The sequence below is a fragment of the Lichenostomus cassidix genome, chromosome 6, assembly GCF_008360975.1.
Source record: "Lichenostomus cassidix isolate B80296 chromosome 6, HeHo_3.0, whole genome shotgun sequence".
NCBI classification, from domain to species: domain Eukaryota; kingdom Metazoa; phylum Chordata; class Aves; order Passeriformes; family Meliphagidae; genus Lichenostomus; species Lichenostomus cassidix.
The window spans coordinates 28,103,335-28,123,514 of record NC_139487.1 but is presented as its reverse complement, the minus strand read 5'-3'; the positions used below and the strand labels follow the sequence as shown (position 1 = coordinate 28,123,514).

Sequence of the window (20,180 nt, the reverse complement as noted above, 5' to 3'; positions counted from 1 at the left end):
TTCCTTGACCCACAATTTGTGGGCATCAAACTTCACAAACAGGACTATTCCAGTGTGAAAGCTCTATAAAGCCAGGTTTTAAGCACCTCTGGTGGGGGTAAGCTTGTATTACCTCTGTGGATTCTTACTTCAGCCTTTCCAAGGCTTTTTTCCTTTGTTGGCTATAAACACACAATTGGAGTGAGAAGAATTAAAACAATACTTAGAATCAATAAATGGTATGCTGTGTTTTTTACCTGAGATTGCAAGCAGCATTTTTCTTCTGGCACCAAAAGTGGTAATTCCCAACTCTTTCAAATCTTGATCAGTAAGAGTAAGGAATGTCTGCAGATCAATCTAGAGTAAAAAGAAATAGGAAAATTATGCAAAACAAGCCTTTACACAAAAGTATTAAGTAATAAACGTGGTTCAGAATAGCTTCATGTTTTTCCCTGCTGCATTTTACAGTTACTCTGCCAAACTATTCTTTGCATGTAAACAGCAATCATGGCTTTTCAATAGCTTCTTCACGCAGTTGCTCAATTTGCTACATTTCTGACAGAGAAGGAGAAATTAAAAAGTAATCCTTTCTAGAAAAGCAGAGATAATCAATTAGTCTTATTTGTGAGTCTTGAGATTTTGAGTATTTACCACAATTGTAAGATGTATGATCCAGCTTTGAAAGAACAGCTGATGAAAATCCTGTCACAAAGTCAGTTCTAAGTGGCTTTTGGTGAAGAGACAGAACTACTGCTGGAAAGCACCCCAGCAACACCAAGGTGCCTCTTGAAGGAACACCAACCTCTTGCTGCTGGAACACATCTGTGTATTTGCCCAAACCGAGTTTGCTGAAGAGCTCAGGCAGATCAGATCCCTTAAACAAACTGTTGAGGTTACAGCCATTGCTTCCTGTCAGCGAGGAAATGCAGTCCATGTAGTTACTGCTACTGAGATAGTGTTCAGCTGAAAGGGAACAAGTGCACTTTTGAGACATCACCGAAGAACACAATTTTCCACCAACATTATATTCAACTAGATCATATAAGACCCTTAAATTTACCAAGTATTAAAATCGTTATTTTTCAAGGAAAAAAAAAAAAAGCCTCTCAGTGGCTTAGAGAATGAACAGCATAAAGCAATTATTTGTTAATTAAGTTCTGGTATTTGTTTTCCTTATAGCTGCTTTTGTCCAGCCAACTCATCGCTGTTTCTTTTATACTTCAGCCACACATTTTATTCTCTGGGAAAGCTACAGCTGCCATAGAACATTTTCTTTGACTGCCAATGTATTTATGCTTCTAATTTTCTTCTAATGCATGCGTAAACACATTTTTAACCCTTACTTATTTTAATTAACCTAGAACTTTCATTTCTGTCTAATGAACTTGAAAACATCAATAGATTGATTTCAAATAAACTGGTCATGTCTTTAGTCCTTCAAGTACTTAGAATACGATGTGCAGCCATTCACAGCTCAACTAATGTGCTTTTTAAAACCACAAATGTTTTCTGTCATTGGAGCTATCCTTTCTTACCATGTCCAAATTTTATTATCTGGGTACTCTGAATTTGGGATTTAGGTTTTATTCACTTTTAAAAGAAAATATAACAACAAAAAACAAAAACAGCCACAGTACTTATTTCCCCATAAAGCAGATAGGTAGTATGGACTTAGTATTCTCTACCTCCACTTTTCACTCTTTCAGAAAATCATCTATTAAGTTGTTAAAAAGAGTTCAACTAAAGTAAAATTTCAATTTGTAAACTTCAAACATTGTTTAAAAAGTAATTATAAAATAGACAGCCTGTGTTCCCAGAAACCAGTATTTAAAATCATGCTAGCCATGCCAAACACATGGACAAGCTTCTTTTCACAGAATTTCCTGGGTTGGAAAAGACTTTAAAGCTCATTTCATTCCAAGCCCCATGCCATGGCAGGGACACCTTCCACTATCCCAGGCTGTTCCAAGCCCCATCCAACCTGGCCTTGGGCAATTCCAGGACTGGGGCAGCCACAGCTTCTCTGGGCAGTGCCAGTGCCTCACCATCCTCACAGGGACAATTTTTCATAATATCTGATCTAAACCTACACTCTTTCAGTTTGTAGCCATTCCCCTTGTCCTGTCTCTACATGTTTTTTGTAAATTGTATCCCCATGAAGAGAATCATGCTTCAAAATTTAGTTTCAGCCCAGATCATGACTTCACTCATAAGCAAATAGCCCAATAAGCCCTGGCTGTTGTTGCACTGGTAACAAAGCAGAATGAGAGCAGTCTAGAAATAAACCTTTACACAGGTCTGGTTTCAGTATCCTTGAAAAACCTACTCCATGACAGCAAAGAGGTTTCAGCTAGAATGTCCGGCATTTAACAAATGTCCTTAGAAGTTTTCCTTTCAGGCTATTATTTGTATATGTTACACAAGCTTGCACTTCTCAATTTGTAAAAAAAAGCTAACTACTTTACAGGGGTGTCAGTAATTTAAATCCCTAGTGAAGTCGGGACACATTCATATTAAAATAAATACTGACATCAACATGACTGTTTTCTTTTAATCACATAGTAAGAGTTTATGAACCTGATTTGTTTTGTTTCCGTTTGGGGCTGCCAATTGAGGAGACAAAATCATGAGCAGTGGGTCCAAGGCCATTCCTGTCTCTCCAGTTATCAGATTCACTGCCACTTCCCAGGTGCTCCCGACTGCTGGACCGGGAGAGAGACATAGATGAACCCTGCAGAACACAGAAAGAAAATGTGTGCTGAAAACAGAGGTTTCATTGTGACTCAATGCTTTCTTTGAAGCAGCTCAGTTAAAAAGCAGCTTTTAATGCTTGCAAACATTCTTTTGGCAGCTGATCAATAGTCAAACAATTGCAAACCGGACATGAAAACAGCAGGTGTGCTTAAAACATATGCAGTTTACAGTTTTCAAGCAGGAGTTATTTAAAGACCATGATTCAAAATAAGTTGCTCGGTATTTCCAAGTTTGTTTCCAAAACATTCCATGGTATCAAATTCCCACACAAATTCTAGACAAAGCAGTCTATTGACTACATCCCTTCGCAGGGAAGAGAACATAACATTTATCTGAAGATAAGTGGATCAAGTACACAATACTTGACAACAGTCTTACACACAATACTACAACAACAATTCTGCAATGGCTTGTGAACTTGTTTTGTCTGGGATCTTTTAAAATAGATTTTCATATTCTTGTGAAACACTGATTATCAACTCTCATTACTCTGGGTCAGAATATCCCAATACAAGGCAACAGTATTCAGTGGGAACATAACACAAAGGAAAGATATGTTACAGACATCACATACTTGAGCTAAAAATTGTGGAAGTTAACAATTTAATTCTATAAACTTGTAGCAAATTGCAATTGAAAAAGCATCACTTAGGAGGCAGAAATCTTTTACACTATTTAGTAAAAGTGACACCCCTGAAGAAACACTGTGTTCTTGGTTAGAATCACACACCCACTTAGAGATTTTAGACATTAAGGCCTGGGGAAAAACCCCACCCCAGCTCAACCAACATAGGAAAGTATGAAAAAAGAAAAAATTCACAGATTTTGGTTGCAGCTTTTTCTTTCCCCTAGTTACTACGGCATTACGTGTAGCCAAGCCTACTACATGGAGCTGAATGGCTCAAAAAGTTGACATGTCAAGTAGAGAACACCAAGGCACATTTTAATCCTGGCTGAATATTTCTTTTGCATTTACAGACAGGTATATCCTAGAGAGCTCCAAAGTCCCCTTCCTCAAGAAATATACCATTTACCTTTTATATAAGCAGGATAGAAAAAGGTGTCTTCACAGAAACTGGGAAGGATTAAAGCAACTAAAGCGCTAAAAAGCAACTTCAGAATGCCTTTGAGAAGAAAGGAACAAACTCCCTGCAAGATTGCCATGCTGGGACTCTGAACTGAATTGGTGGACTCTGTCAGCCTTCTACATGGGAAAATTCTGGGCCCAGAGAATAGTGTAAGTAGAGAAAGCTATCCCAGTTCTGCCCACAGAAGGAAAGATTAGCTTCTTGCTCTGCTGCTCTCCCCACCATGCAGTGATACACAGTGATTGAGTTTACCTGTTACATATACACTGTTTTTATTAGGTTACAAAATCCCTATGGCTTGTTTGCAGCTACCAAGGCATTTGGTCCTGTAAGTTGTTTTAAGCTGCTTTAAACAAATATATTTTAAGCAGCAGACTTCTATGCTCTATGATTTATCTATAAAACAGACATAACTTTGTGTGTTGGGCTGAATATATTCCATATGCCTTAATATTTATGTAAGAAATATTTTTCACCATAAAAAAAATATTGAGAACAGCTATCTGCAAGACATTTTTTATAGAAGTTATAAACATTCCTCAAGAGAAACAACTGTATCATTCACTAAAAGTAAATTTCCATTACAATATACTTTTATATACCTCATATGTAGTTGTCATGGATGGCTTGTATGACACATGATTCGCTCTTCTTAGTTCCTTGATAGTTTCTGCAGGCATTGATTTAGAGAACCCCAAACCACTCCACGTATTTGTTGGAGTTCTCACTTCTGTTACAACTGGCTTCTTTAACATAGCTGAAAACACAGAGAGAAATCAGTAAATCTCAGTCTTAGTAAAGGTACTGAGAGGGTAATACTGAAGACATGTTTGCCAGCAGCTTGAGCCACAGCAAACAGAAAACTCTAAACATCTCCACTTGCTACACAGCCTGAATCCCAACCTTCCTTAAGGCAATTTACTCTGCCAGAAGATAGTTAAATCCCACAGGGCTGCATGGAAGCCAAAAGAATCATATCTGTTTCAAAGAGGGAAGCTGCTGGTTTTTGTTTGGTGAATGGGTAATTTGATTTATTTTTTAACAGGGTCAAAGATATGGTTAAGCCCCTTACCAATTCTACAACTTAATTTATCCGTGAAATAAGAGGCCATTTAGCTGATATGACAAACATCTTAAAGCTTAATTTGCATCCAATTAAAGTGAAGTATTACAGTAATGAGCTCTCTGAAAACAATATTGATCATTTGCATATGGATATACTAATACATCCCATCTGCAAGCTGCTTATACTGCATTGTGTATTATGTTGGTACTAAGAAATTTTTGGAACATAAAGCTAATATTCAAATGTTTCACTACGACTTTCAGATTAAAAAATCAGATTAGAAACGTAAACTTCAGAAATCGTTTCATCCACATCCTAACAAACTTTTCAGAACCTTTACCACATACCTTTGGTTGCCAGTAGTTTCTTCTGTTCATAGTCAAATGCCTAAAAATTAAACATGCAGAAGATAGTTTAATTGCTGTTTTAACTAAATGTCACTCCAGCACTCATTTCTTTGTGAAAACAAAGGGTTTCAAAGTGGCCAGTGAATATATCTAGGAGACACCTGAAATACTGCACAATCATTTGATGGTAGTCCAGTTAGAGCCTTAGTTACTTAAAGTATTCACTCAAACATAGACAAAGATTCCAAATAACTATGTGATTTCCATTTGAGTGAGGCTGCAGCAGTATTTACAAACTGCTTAGGCAGAATTTTTCTTCAGTTTTTTTTAATAGGACATCTTTCAAGCATAATGTCTCTTCCTTAACCATCTGTTCTAAGTATTTTAAACATTCCTCAACAGCATAAAAAAGACAATAGATCTTAGCCAATCTGGGCACCACAGTTATTTTCAATAATCTTTCAGGTTTAGTTTTCCTCCATGTACTCAGTTTGTGAAAAGAACTTAAGTTCTGAGAGAATTTAAAGAACTTCTATGTGTGTTCTACCTACATCAGTGGAACATGTGAAGTTTAAATACCCCTGATTAAATAAGCTACATTTTGTTGAACTACAAATTAGGAAAAATAAACATACAAAACTACAAAAATGTTGTATTAGCTTGAGCCATTGCATCCTCTACTTGAAATAACTAGAGTAATAACTAAGGAAAAGGCTGCAAAACACTAACCTTTCTCTTGCTCCACTACTCCATGCAGTCTGGCTATGCCCATACTCAGATGTATATTGAAAATAACCCTATTACTGCTTCCTGACAAACAGTCAAAAGGCTCTCCTCCCTCCTTGGGGAAACTTGCAGTAACATGGCAGCAGGTTATATTTGTAGGTTGTAATTAACCAAGTTTTTAATGTGTATGAAAAGTTTGAACATGTATTTTGTAACTATAATTCTCTCCAAGGAACAATATAAGATTTCTTACAGGCAAATGATGGAGACAAATACAGCCACCCAATTTTCTGTACTTAAATTTTTCTTACTCAACACAAGCATAAGAGCTTTTCCATTTTCAAGAATTTTTGTTGACAAGTCATTCCTCAGTCGAAACAGTTCGATGTCTCGACTGTGAATACTTGTACTGAACTGGAAATGACAATTGGGTCTCCAGACCCCAGTTACCTCTGCATTCTATGGTAACTTCACTCTGCAGTTAGCAAGATCCATGCTTACTTGGCTTCACCCAGGGAGCCCTACCTGCATATTGACAAAGGAGGGCTGTGGAGCCAGCCGTGCTCTCTCGGAGTTCTGCTGGGCGGCCGCTGCTCGCTCTGCTGCGCGCTCACTGCCCGGGGCTTTCTTGTCAGCCACGGGGCTTTCCGGGGCACCCAGCTCTGCCTCTGACAGCAGCCTCTCTGCAGTGCTGGGGGGACAAAGCACTGTTAGCTCAGCCTGCTCCTCATGGGCAATGAATGCTCAGTGCAGTGCTGGGAACTGAGCTTTACCCTGAGAAGACTGGCAGCCAAATTCAAGACATGTCAGTAGACAAAAATCTCAGTGTTTTTAGCAACATTTCCAAAAGTTTCAGCTCTCCTGCACTGTTTTGTCTGGCAGGGAAAGAAAGCAAGTATTTCTCCTTCCTATATTACCAAGAGGCATAGTTTGTAGATTCAGTTTTGAACCCTCTGGTATCTTAATTATTGCATGCAAGCCCTACATGGTGTGACTTCCCATTTAGCCTTGCTCAGGCCGGCAGTTCTAATGGGCTCATAGTTACAGGAGAAGGAGAGATTGCATCATAGGGACTAAGAAAGGTAGCAAAGGTCCTACTTGCTTTTACAGCTTCAATAACTGCAGTCCTACATGCTTATATTACCTCTTAATGCAATTCTTCTTTGTCTTCCTAAAAACCCAGCCACATTTTAGGCCTACTCTAAAACAGCATAAACTCTCACTTCAGAGCAGTTTTAGAAGCTGTAAACTACTACCCCCAAGGAAACTGTGAGCACTGTGTCCTCAACAAAAAGAACAAGACACAAACAACTGAAATTGGTTAGCAGGATTCCTTGGATATTTAAACCATGAAAGCAGAATTAATGAAATACATATCATAACCTTAAGAGTGTAAATAAATGAAGCAAAAGAAAATATGTCTCAAAAGAATGGTGATAAAAAGTTTCCAAACCAACAGTGAGAACACAAGTACATTGGGCAAAAACATTGCATTGAGAACAAGACCTGTGTTGCCAAGATGTATGGTGACTCAAAAAAAGCCTTTCCCACTGCTGGGTCATGAAAGACCCAACCCAACCCAAATCATCACAGAAGCAAGTGTTTGAGAACATGCTGCTATGCCCTGAATACAGCCTTCCTAAGAAGAAAACAGCCTCAGCTACGCACAAAAGGAAAAAGCTGTCAGAAATTATTCTCAAAGTAATCAGTAAAGAAGGAAATTGCAAAAATTTATGCTTTAGAAACAGATAATGAAATTCCCCCAGACAAAAAGCTCCATTCTTTTATGAGAGAGAAAAGACTTTTTTTAAACCCCAAGACAAACAGGATGAACAAAAAGCATTCAAAGTTCTGCATTTATCAGACAAACTGGGGGCTATATTAATGCCTAATGTGATGGAAAATCATGGCCAAATTAAATCAGTTCTTTTGAGTATCTTATAACTGAACCACCCCTTCACATACAAAAACATGTGAAGTAATATTGTATTGTGAAAGTTCCACTAATCTGTGTTTATAGATCAGCTTACTGTAAGTGGGAGTTTTTGGTGCCTTGCAGTAACTCCACCGTTTGTCTCTTGGCACAGGCCTGCTTGGAAGAGCTCATCATCTGCTTCAGATCACTGGTGTTGGCAGAATGGGATGGACTCCGGGGCATGCCCACTTCTACAAAAGCATCATTGCAACCTACAAGGCCAAAAAAACGGAGAGTTAAACCACCACCCTGCTGTGCTCTAGTCAACTTCCTGCAGGAATGATAACTATGGGAGAAAACCTCCTCTTCCTCCTTACAGGATTGTCTTCAGGGATAACAATTTGGTTAAGCAGTCAAAATATATAACTCCAAATGCACAAAAAAGTGTTAGTATTTACATATATAGTGGTCAAAGTATTTTCTTTCTTCAAATATTTAAAGTATTATTAATTAATATTAAATGTGAGGACTAACAATTTGAGGTGATGAAGTATTCTGAAGAAATTTGATTTTATACCCAGTTTTAAAAGACTTCGCCAGGTGCTCAGGTAGCTTCTGCTGGAATCAGAGCTCCCCCTACTTAATGTTTAAATATCTTTAGAACATATTTTTACAAACATTTATCACCTCAGATGGGCAATGTACCTTTTATTCAAATCACCATTTCAAATAACCAGGACCCTAAATAAGAGAAGATCTCCTTCTGGATCAGTATTGGCAAGGGAAAACAAGGCCTTTACACATATTTGCTCAAGCTTGAAGTGGAACTGACTTTCCCTCTCTCCAAGAATGATGGGACAGTTAAATGCCTTAGCTTCTAAAAGGCAGCACAAGTGAAATGCTGTTGCAAAACATGCAAATAAAATTGCTCCCCAGTGTCATCTAGGTTAGATTAACACAATTTTCAGCAAAAACCTTCTCAGAGACATTAAATACTTCCTTTTGCTAAAAGGCAAAAATCAAACATCATTTAAACCAGCAGAGCTTAGTTAAGCTGCTGTAAAAAATACTAAAATCCTCATAGGTTATCTCCCTCTGCTCCTATGAAATATGTAAAACGTTGCAAGTGCATTTATGTTGATTCAAGGTGTTTCTGTCAACAGTACAGCTCAGTAACTACAGGTTCTATTTACTTTCTTTGACAAAGAATCTGGGAGATCCAGCAATATTTTCCTTTAAGACGGTTGCAAAACCAATTTCCAGAGAATATCTTTACATTTTTGTATCATGAACTGTACACAGACTGTACAAACACTACCAGACAAAGGAATGCAGTGTCAAAATCTTACCTTCTTCACTATTTGCCTTGGCAGCTACTTGTTCTGAGGCACCATGAGTGCTTGTTTGCCTTACTGCATCACTGTGGGTTGTGCTCAGCACGTTTTCTCCCAGCGATGTGGCAGACAGTGCAGCATACTTGATGTTTGAGGCCTGAAAAGATTGTCACAAACCACTGAAGTGATTGTTATGCTTAAGGAAATATTGAAACAATTTCCCTTTCCTACCTGTGCAGGAGAACAAGAAATTCATTCCTGGTTTAGCAGAACAGTATGCTTGAATGCTCTATTTTTCAATCTTTAAGTCATATTTGAAAACACTGCTGTTTATTTTTAATTTAGAAGCTTTATGAATCTACTAATATAGCTAGTTTTGTCTTTCAGCTTTTCTTAGTAGAGGTCTAATAAAAAGAAATCTGGTTCTCCAGGATAGTGTCACTTACCTTTACATGACCATTTAAAGAAGCTGAGCCTTTTTTACTTTCTGACTGCATGCCATTAACATGGACTTCAACAGGAGTCAAGCCTGGTGGTGGAGATGGAGTGTTTTGACCATAATTAGGCACTCCAGACAGCAGAATACTAGTTAAGGTCGCTTGGGCAGTAGATGGAATCATTAGGTGTGGAATAGCAGAAAAACCTGTAATAAAATTTGATTAGGTTCTGATTAAATTTCTCATTTAACTTCCTCAGGCATTATACTGCTTTATCTAAATCTTTATGTACATATAATACATTACTAAAAAGTGTCCATTACAATTTCAAGTCAAAACCATAATGCTTTATCTAATCATTGCTGGGTCAGTTAACTTCATTTTCTACATAAAACTGATAAAAACACTGCATAGTCATAGATCAAGTTATAACTTTAAAGTTGCATGTTTATTTATCCATGCTAAGATAAATGCAGGAATTAAGGATCCAAAGAATTAATTATTCCAGACCTGTCAACTGCCATTCTAATGACTTAGTGTTGCACAGCTCATTCAAGTCACATTAAACTTCTACCAACCTGTGGTGTTTGTGTTAGTAAGAGATGTTGCCCATAATGTGGGGCTGGGCGTGCCTGAACTTGGACTCTGCAAAGGGCTCACAGAGCTATTTAGGGCATTCAACAGAGAGTTTGGCGTAGTTGAGGTGTTGACTGACAGGGCTGTTGGACCTAAAAGGCCTGCAAAAAATCACACAAGTGAATATTTAGTTAGGACTCGCAGAAAAATTTTTTTCACAAAAGTACCAACTGAAAAGAAACAAACAACCCCCCACTAAATTACACCACCATGTGTTTCACAAATAAATTTTAACATTAAACCTGGTGACAATTTGGTGCACAGAGCACATTAAGAATGCTTGTTCTTAAACTGGAAATTATATATCCAAGAGGAATTGGAGCATCTTTTATGTCCTACTGGACCCTAAGTCTTGTCATAACAAAGAGTTTGCACCAGCTGCTTCTCAGGCCCACCATCCCCTTGTATCCCTCTGATGCTTCTGATGGTTTTTTCAAAGCAGCATCACAGAGACAAGAAAGCAACTGTTCTGCACCACCTCACTTTGATTTCCCACAATAACCTTTTTCTCAGAAGTTCCTGTGAATAAACCACTACTTCCACACTAACAAACACTCAATTCCTTTTTGCACTCCCAATTTGTGCTGCAAATCATCCCCTAAATGTATTGATCACTACCAGAGCATTCCCCCAACTCAGCTCTTCCTGTAAGAATATTCAAAAACAGTTCAGCACTGTACACTGAAAAGGTAAAAGCCTCAACCCCCCAAAGTGCAGCATGGCAAGAACAGTCACAAAAGCAGTGTTAAAAATCTCAGTCAAATGGCACAAACACTTGCTCCTGTGTGACCCCAGGGAAGCATGTGACATGGAACTACACAGCACTCCTGGATGGCAGGTCACAAGGCACAATGCTGGTTACATGAGAACTCGAGAGTTTCAAGAACCACTGTCAAGATGTGTCACTAGATTGTTCTGGGACTGCTTGGTTTTTCTATATGTTTCTGATACAAAGGTATTTGCACAGCTTGAAAATAAAATTATAATTCCAGTCTGGACTACGAGCTTCTAAAAAATTACATTAAGGTAGGAAGCTCACTCATTTTTGTCCAATATTTCCACTGGTAAGTACGGTCTAAGCTAGAAACACGTGGATGTCTCAACTACATTTAGATACAGAAGTGAAATGTGGGGTTTGCTATGTTAAATTTCATGGTACTGTTGACAGGCTAAAGTACCCACCCAAATTCAGGACAGCCTGAGACATTACACAGTCAAAGAAGCTGGAAAAGCCATTTCCTGCCTCACTTGTATTTCCCTCCCTTTCACTTTCAGCTGAGTGGTTTGCATGCTTCCAGAGATGTTTCTCCAGGCATGAATCCCACACCTGATTACAAAAGCCTTGGAGAAGTTAAATAATAAGCCCTTGAGAGGCCAGAGGCTGTTACAATTCTCCAATGCTTTAACATGATTCCTTATGGAAAACACATATCTAGTCCCTTCTAGTACAAGTGACTTAAGATTCAAACAAACCTATGTTAAAAAAAATAAAAAAATGAATGCATACCAAGCCCAGTGAGTCCTAATCCTGCTGAGGACAAAATATCCAAACCAGGACATGACAGACCAACGGGGCATGAGACAGTAGAAGGATTTGATACTATGGTGACTCCGCTACTTTCAAGTCCCAAGAGACATTTCCGTGCCTCGTACATATTTAAGGCATTTCGTTCAACACTTTTTACAATCACAGACTGTAGGGAAAGAACACAACAACAAAAAAGGAAAACCATGAAGTAACACCTCTCCAAAACACAGATCTGCAACACAGATAATGCTTAATGCTCCTTCATGGCTACCACAAGACCATAGCAGTGTGAGACAGCCTGAGCTAACATCCATTAGCAACTAGTCAAATTCAGGGGTCTTGAGAATAAGTTTAGTGATTTCATAAAGATATGTAATGAGAATGATGGAAGACTTCTCTAATAAAATTAATTACTATTGTACCTTGGTGCTATTTGGTAGACCAAATGTTAAGCACCTCAAGAGCTAGATAAGTGAAACAATAATTAATATCTCCTCTTTTACCTGAGCTTTGTACCTTGAAGTGGATAGCAAAATAGTTGTTCATATTAAATTCAGCTATTAATTCACAGCTGTCTGAGAATAAAATAAGGTCCTGGAAAATTAAGTTACAAAAGAACCATTGATTCTTGTCCATTTTCTACAGGATGTTTCTTTGTATTGATTTTATATGCCCCTACACAAGAAAGTTGACCTTGGGACACAATGCAACGATCATGTGAAATTTTAAAACTTCTGCCTGCTTCAGAATTGTATATAACACAGATAACAGCAAGAGTCCCCTATCCATACTTGCCTGAATATTTTACAATGAACACCTCCATTGCCTTTATCAGTATATTCTATACAAAAGCTAACGTCTTTATTATTAAGCATTTAATGGAAGTCAAAGTGCCCTAAAGTAGAGCTGCTGGGTCATTTAAACTGATATTTCAAGCAGAAAATACATATGGCTTTCACAAGTTTATGATTCATTAGGTTGGGGAGGAAGAGCACACATGTCAACCCACCACCTCTAAAACTCAGTCATCAAAGCCTAAAAGGAAAATATTAGCATTGCACAAACCTTGCTTGGTTGCTTTGGCTTAGGCTTAATGCTTATGAAGACATCTAACTGCTCCATTAGCTGTGTTATAAACTGTGGTTCTACTTCAATTTCTTCCTTCATATCAAACATGAGCACAAGGGGAAGGCAACCCTGAAAAGAAAGGCACAAAAATTCCTAGCACTTTTCACCAACTGATGGCAGGATACTTATTTGAAAAGTCTAATGTTAAACTAGGTTTAAAATAAGGAAACACACTTCTAAGAAATCTCTCTCAAAGTCACCAGTGCCAAAGTCTTAACTTTTACCTCTCTCTTCCCCATTCCCGATCCGCTACATAAATATTTTCGAGTGATATGGATAACATCTGTAACACACTTGAAATACTAAAACTTTAGAGTAAAAACCCCTAAACCTGAATGGTCCATTAATATTCACATGTACAAAAAATGTATACATGCATTAGTACTAAAATAATGCCTAAAGGGTCCTGTAATGTTTAAAGACCAATATACCAAAAATAATTATATTCACCACCAGAGCTATTTTTATAAAAGGCCTTATAGAACTGTGGCTATGGTACTATAAACCACAGAATGAGTAATTATTTCCTATGGTTTCCCAGTTTCATTGAAAACTTGCCTACATGGGAATTAAGGAATTCCTGGCATTTCCTTTCAAAAGAAACCTTTTTACCTGACAAACACAGAGAAGGCAGGTTGGCAAAACAATACACAACCCATCACCCAACACCCACAGAACACTTCAGAAATTTGCCTCTACTCAGAGACATATTGTTATTGTAAATTTAAATCGCTTATGTTGCATTTATATTACCAAGGTTATTTTTCAAGTCATGTTACCAGAGATTACAAATACTTTCGATAACTACAAACACTGACAAAACCCTGACAAAAATTGAGTCAGCTGTTTGCAGTGTGAGTAGCAACCCTTCCTCTCCAAGGCTCATTTACATGTGACTTGTAAATACATGCAGAGTGAGCACATTTTCTATGATCTGGCAATTTTTTCACACAAGTTCCACTAAAAGTATTTACCATGAGATATTGCCTGGCAAGACAGACAGACTCAATTGTGCCCTGGAGGTAGACAGTGGATTTCTTCTGTGGGTTACTGGGGTCAGGGAAGTGGATCTGAGCACCAGTCCTCTGCATGATATGTTTGATGTTGCTGCCATTGCGACCCATCATGAAGAGATGATGCTGCGCTGCGATGTCCAGCTGGGTGCTCACAGGGATTGCAGAGGCCAAGCTCCCAGCCAGGTGTTCCAGGAGCATGGCTGTTCCTTCCTGGGAGGGAAATGGGAGAAAGCAGTGAAACAGGGCTCACAGGCACACAGAGCCACAGCTCACACTGCTTCCTTGCTCGTCACGTGCTCCACAGGCAAGATGAACAACACACTGTTTGGTTTAAAACCCCGATTGATCTGTTAAAGGTAACAAATGCACTAAACTCTACCCACTGCTCCCATTTCATGGCCAAATGCAGCACTTAATTGCCTTCTTGTAAAAGGCAGTAAGACAATGTCACATGGTTTGTTCCCAACAGACCTTCTGTGGCCAAACAGGCAGTCAGAGGGTCAATAGAGATTTATCTGGGTAGGTACACTTGAAAAACTTGCCTTTGAGTTTGGGGCTCAGATGTTCTTACTGGCTTGAGATAGAACCATCTGGGACCATATCAATCTCTCATTCTGCCAGTTCCTAACAAGAACACTTTTTTGCTTTAAGATGAACAGGCTCCTGGCAGTTTCTTGCCTTGACTGCCAAATTCACATCTCCCCGTGCTGGATTCACAAGAACAGTTTTATTGACTGATTGGGCAACTTTCAAGGTTAAATATTTGAGTGCATGTTGAGAAGAGCTCAGCATGAAGAATTTGAGGTGGGAGGTGTGTCTTGTGGGTTTTGTTTGCATTGTTTTTTAATTAAAAGATGGGTAAGATCAGCATATATTCCAGAACTGCTGAAAACCTAAACAAGTGTGCTGGAGGTGAACACCAGATTAAAACCTTACCACAAAGAATGCTAAATCCTACATTTAAAACTATTTTCTCTGTATTTTTACATCTCACCAATATCAGTTAAGTATAGGAAAAAAAAAAAAATCAAACCCTCAGGCTTTGCAAGTGATTATACAATAACATGTACTGATGAGGCAGGATACACCATCTTAGACATCTAAGTTATACATAACATATGACATTCAGGAAGCCACTTCAGAGCAGAGATTACCTTCACAGCACTAGTGTTGTTTTGTGACCCTCTGACAATGACTGTAGCACCATACATTCGAGAGCGTTGTTTGAAGGAAACTGAAACGTTATAGGTCTGACATATGTGCTGAATGGTAGGAGAATTAGGATCTGGGATGGGTTGGAGAATTCCAGCAATAGGCAATTCAAACATGAGTACCAATGGAAGCAGCTCCTACAAAAACAATGAAGAGCAAATATTGAACACCAGGGCCATACTCACTAAAACTACAACAGTTTTATTCACAAAGTGCTGGTCAGTGATGATTGAATGGATGTAACACATCCTCTGCCCAGAGCTCACTGATAAAAATATCATATTGTCTCTTGGAAAGAGGCACCTATTTTCCCAGGGATTTTAGAGTGAGGTTTGTGTTTTGTTTGTTTGGGTTTTTTGCTCCAAAACAGCAGGACCATTTGCAACTATGTAGCAACAAATAAAGCAAAATAATTTCCCCTACCTGTCTACAAACAGGTCAATATTTGTAAAACTTGCTAGAGAGTCTCTTTTCTGTCATGGATTAACTGGAACTCTGAAGTCAGTTATGAAGCTAAGTAAACATCAGCTGCTTTCATGATTGCCAAGACAAGGTTGTGTGACATGTCTGACTGAACAACTGCAAGAAACTTCTTGTAATTTATTTGAATTTTAATTATCCATGCCAAAATAAACATACAAGTTGAAACTAGAAGGAAAAGGTAAAAAATAGCTACAAGTGGAGAGTGACACTGATTATTTGCACAAATTACACATGTAAACAGTTAAAATGTAAGAGGCAGCAATTGCCTTGCTCAAGTCATAGATTCACATAGGATGCTTGAGCTTCTACAGGCCATCTGTGGTGGGGAAGTTAAGATATAATTTTCTACACAGTATGGAATTAATTTACATCTTGCTTATAGTGTAGACTTCATGTTGAAGACCCACCTTGGGCTAGTTAAAAATCTGGCCAGAATGTGAATCACTGTTATAGTATCCTGAGCATATTTCTCATGTGGATACTCACATTTGTTCCTACATTTCTGCTGTCACTGGACAGACACAGACAGCCCTAGGGCTCTCAAAACTATGCCTTTTTTCCCTGTCAGGTATTTTCAAGGGGACACCACACTGAACCAGAGCATTACCCGAATTCTGACTCTTGCAGACTCCACTCCAGCTGGCTGTCCTGCAATAGACACCTGGAAAAACAAAATAACAAAATATTGCATCCCAATTTCAAATGAGGCATGGAAAAGTTATTCAGATAGCTGTGCTCTTCTTAAAAAAAAATCCAAAATAAAATCAACACTTATTTCACACCTGGTGACATCCTAACTTTTCCCTAAACTCTAGCTGAGAACTATAACCAATATTAAAAAAAATTATCTCTGCATGTTACAGCATCTTAGGTTACATATATTTAAGCAACTCAAAAAAAAGGATGCATATAACAATAAGTGGTTTGGATCAAAGAATGGAATTCCTACTGTATACCTGTGCTTAGCACTCATATTCACCAACAGTAGATTTTTGTGAATGTTTTGATAATTACTGTATTTTGCACAGCAGCCATTAGGATGTGCAAGAGGGAATTCTAAGAACAAGGATAGAGACTTTAAAGTAAACATTCCACCAGTATTAGCACTAGAAATGGTGTACAATTTAAGCTCAATGACTTAGTAGGGAAAAAGTGAACTCTTACAATAGGACATTCATTTCTGCTGGCTATCCACTAAGTTTAGTCTTCTGTAACTAAGTTACACCATAAGCAAAAAGCACCAACAAAAAAAAAAAAAATCAATATACTGAGTAAGTAATGTGTTCAACAGGAAAAAAATTACCAAAGCCCATTTTTTCATACCACTCCTCTACCATTCACACTAAGTTGTTGACTTCTGTATGGACAAAGTAATTTTAGCTTAGAAAAATTAAAATGATTCACGAGCCATCACAAATTGTTTCCATCTGTTTTTAAAGATTTGCTCACTTAGGAAGCCCTGTGCTTTCCACACAGTGTAAAATACCTAAAGTCAATTTCCCTGAACATGAACACACCATCCCCAAAAAACCCAGATTAACAAAAGAAGTTTAGAAATGTTTGATACTCTCAAGAATCACAATATAAATAAGTTCAGTATTAAGCAAGACTTACTTGGTTGCTTTTCTCTGCTTGATTGTTCCTATTTGAGTCTGGAAAATGGATATGGCATCCTGTTTCCTCCATCACCTTTTTAATATTATTGCCACCTTTACCTATCACATGAGAATGTTCTGTATGTGAAACATCCATCTTCAAGGTTACCCGATTGCTCTGGAAATCAAGCACCCATGATTAGGCTTGGTCACAGCAGAATATGACTATTTAAAAGTTTTTAAGAGAGATGTAGCTTCAAGAATGACATTCTAAATCGTATTTCCAAAGTATTTTTGTCATTGCATAACTTCTACTCAAGGATGATGTTTTTAATATAAATGAGATGGATGCTAAATCAATCACATTTTCTTCCTAGTGAGGAAATAACATGGAGATAAATACCCCAAAAGATGCATCTTCAAAAAAAAGTCTAAGGCTTTTAAGATACCTTTGAACTTTCATCGTCTGTGTCTTAAGTGTCCTTTTGCAATTCATTATAATTCATTTTAATTCTGTGTTCTTTCAATTGAAGCCACACACCCCTGTTTGATCTGAAAGGATCACACAAATACTTTGCAAATTAAAGCCACAGGACAAAGAAACTGTTTTTTCTTCCTTAAACAAGTTTTTTTGGTACATGAATTTATAAAATACACAAACACTGCCTACAGCTATTCTTAAAAGCTCTTTTGTTAACAGTCCATAATAATGTTGCTAATAGTTGTTCAAAAAGTGGTGCTTATCACTTGAGTGTTCCTTTTGGCAAACTGCTCAGAAACCAGAAAGCTGCCATAGAACTGCACAGGAGCCACACACACTGCCCCAGAAGAGCTGCTGTTGCATGAAAATAATATCTGATGAACAGAAGAGAGTCCTGGCCAAAATAAAAATGTTTTAGAAATTCTGGTCCTGATGTTTCAGAATGTAGAAATAAAATAAGAGTTAAATATAAAGCTATGTACATGCTCCTAAAATTGAATTTCAAAAAGAAACAAAATTTTAGGTTCTCTGAAGTGGCTATATAATCTACTGCTTGCAGGGAAGCTGTATTTCAGATGTTAAAGTAAAAGCCCAGTTCAATGAAAAAAACCACATATGCTTTTAGCCATATGGCTGGAAATATTATTTCTACATATTTCAGATCTGAAAAAGCTGCTTTAAGCAAGTATTTTTCTTGCAAAATGTTTAAATATGTGGGTATACACCAATATCAACATCTGCAAGGCATATACTGGAGACTTTGCTTCAGAGCATCCATAAATACCTTCTCTTGAAACGTGCCCATTAAAGAGATCAATGTCATCACAAAATTAGGGGTTAAGGTGTCACTCTAACAAAGTTTTCTTACTTTTGTGTCCAAGACAGACATGATTTTCTCTTTTGCTTCTTTAACATTTTCTTTTTTTCCAGAAACTTTAATATGGGGATCTATAAAAGAAATAAACTTGTCAGAAAAATACAGTAAAATATCTATGAAAAAATTTCTTCACTGCTCAAATTAATTTGAGCCCATTATTTTTAATCCACTGATAAACAGCACCACAAACTTTATGGGTTTAGCTGAAGACCAAATGTCTTATTCCATCCCTTCAGCCCCACAATTAGGATTACCAGATGAATTTATGAAACATGATAACCACCTCTAAACAAATAGAAATCAAATTCCAAATGTATATCACAGAATCATAGACATTGACTGCAATGCAATTACGTAGCTAAGCCATCCTATCTTCTCAAACAAAAAGTAATAAGAGAAAACTACAAGCTTTTTGGCAGCCCACCAAACTCACACGCTCCTCATCATCACTGTATTTGTATTATATTTAATTAGGCTCCAGCAATATCCTTTGCAGTTTTAACCTGGCACTAAAGGTGCCTTCACCCAAAGTTATCTGATTGCAGTTATCAAATGAAACTTAAATGATACTTTATTAAAATAAATCTCTGAAGTGTCAAGAACATAAATTAGCCCAAACATCACCTGATGGCAGGTTTTGCCCAGCGAGATCTGAAATATTGATTCTACAGCCCGCTTGGTTTACATGATAATTCTCAGACCATTTCCCTTAAATAACACAAGGTGTTGGGCTGAGCTACCAGGTGCAGTTCTGCATCCCATAATATACACCAGGTCAGAAAGCACAGACCTGACTTTGGAACTAAATCAAGTATCAATTACTCCAAGTGTGAAAATTACACATCAGCCAGTTTCACAGCACCATCTGGTGTCCAGGAGCACAAAGTGCCACAGTGCAAAATCACTGTCAAAACATTAAATGTAAGTTCAATTAAAACAAAAAAAAGCTCAAGTACCACTGACATTTCTAATTATTAGAAAAAAGGATCTGATATTGCAGGCAATACCTTTTCCCCCTGTTCTAGAGTCCTCTGCCCTTTTGCAATGTAACAGTGCTTTTTTCCTGTGATGCAATGGACTGTTCTCAAAAAAAATAAATCTCAACCCTCTTCTGACTCATGAATTAATCTAATTTATTATGCTAGAAAAATACTTACATCTTGGGGAATATAAAAGGAAATACATTCTCAATGGCAGGAGAAAACAGCTGTAACACAACATACTTGCCTTTACCATCATCTTAATGATTGAAATCACTTCCCTACTAAAGAGACACAAAATAATACAACTTTAGGTTGTAAACCTGCTCTATTCAATTGAAAATTGAAACTCTAAGTCATGCCTGGATACTCTTCTCATTCCAACAGTAAAAATAAGCCTCTAGTCTTTACCACTGAGAAGTTCTGAGCACATTCAGCTAGGGATACAGAAACACTGAAGGAAAACAGGATTCACTGCCAAGTTTCATGGAAGTAAGGAAAATGCAGCATTTTGAGTTCTGGGAAACATATTTTAGTTTTTAAATGGAAAAACTGTAGTCACAAAAACATCATACACACATAGAATCTACAGAAGCTT

The 20,180-nt window shown here is 37.6% G+C and overlaps 1 protein-coding gene across 2 annotated transcripts in view; it reads right to left on the bottom strand.

Annotated features, from left to right (window-relative positions):
- Positions 1–20,180, bottom strand: part of BICC1 (BicC family RNA binding protein 1) — a 91,643-nt gene that overhangs the window by 3,744 nt on the left and 67,719 nt on the right. For both annotated transcript variants that reach the window (XM_085064193.1, XM_085064194.1), the window contains 17 exons: positions 18,594–18,673; positions 17,264–17,422; positions 16,257–16,310; positions 15,109–15,303; positions 13,913–14,164; positions 12,876–13,007; positions 11,790–11,976; positions 10,225–10,383; positions 9,656–9,852; positions 9,225–9,366; positions 7,991–8,147; positions 6,486–6,651; positions 5,235–5,274; positions 4,424–4,578; positions 2,557–2,710; positions 782–942; positions 237–336 (listed from right to left, as the gene is read on the bottom strand). In XM_085064193.1, coding sequence (XP_084920319.1) covers positions 237–336; positions 782–942; positions 2,557–2,710; positions 4,424–4,578; positions 5,235–5,274; positions 6,486–6,651; positions 7,991–8,147; positions 9,225–9,366; positions 9,656–9,852; positions 10,225–10,383; positions 11,790–11,976; positions 12,876–13,007; positions 13,913–14,164; positions 15,109–15,303; positions 16,257–16,310; positions 17,264–17,422; positions 18,594–18,673 — 2,490 coding nt within the window. The remainder of the gene's footprint in view (positions 1–236; positions 337–781; positions 943–2,556; positions 2,711–4,423; positions 4,579–5,234; positions 5,275–6,485; positions 6,652–7,990; positions 8,148–9,224; positions 9,367–9,655; positions 9,853–10,224; positions 10,384–11,789; positions 11,977–12,875; positions 13,008–13,912; positions 14,165–15,108; positions 15,304–16,256; positions 16,311–17,263; positions 17,423–18,593; positions 18,674–20,180) is intronic.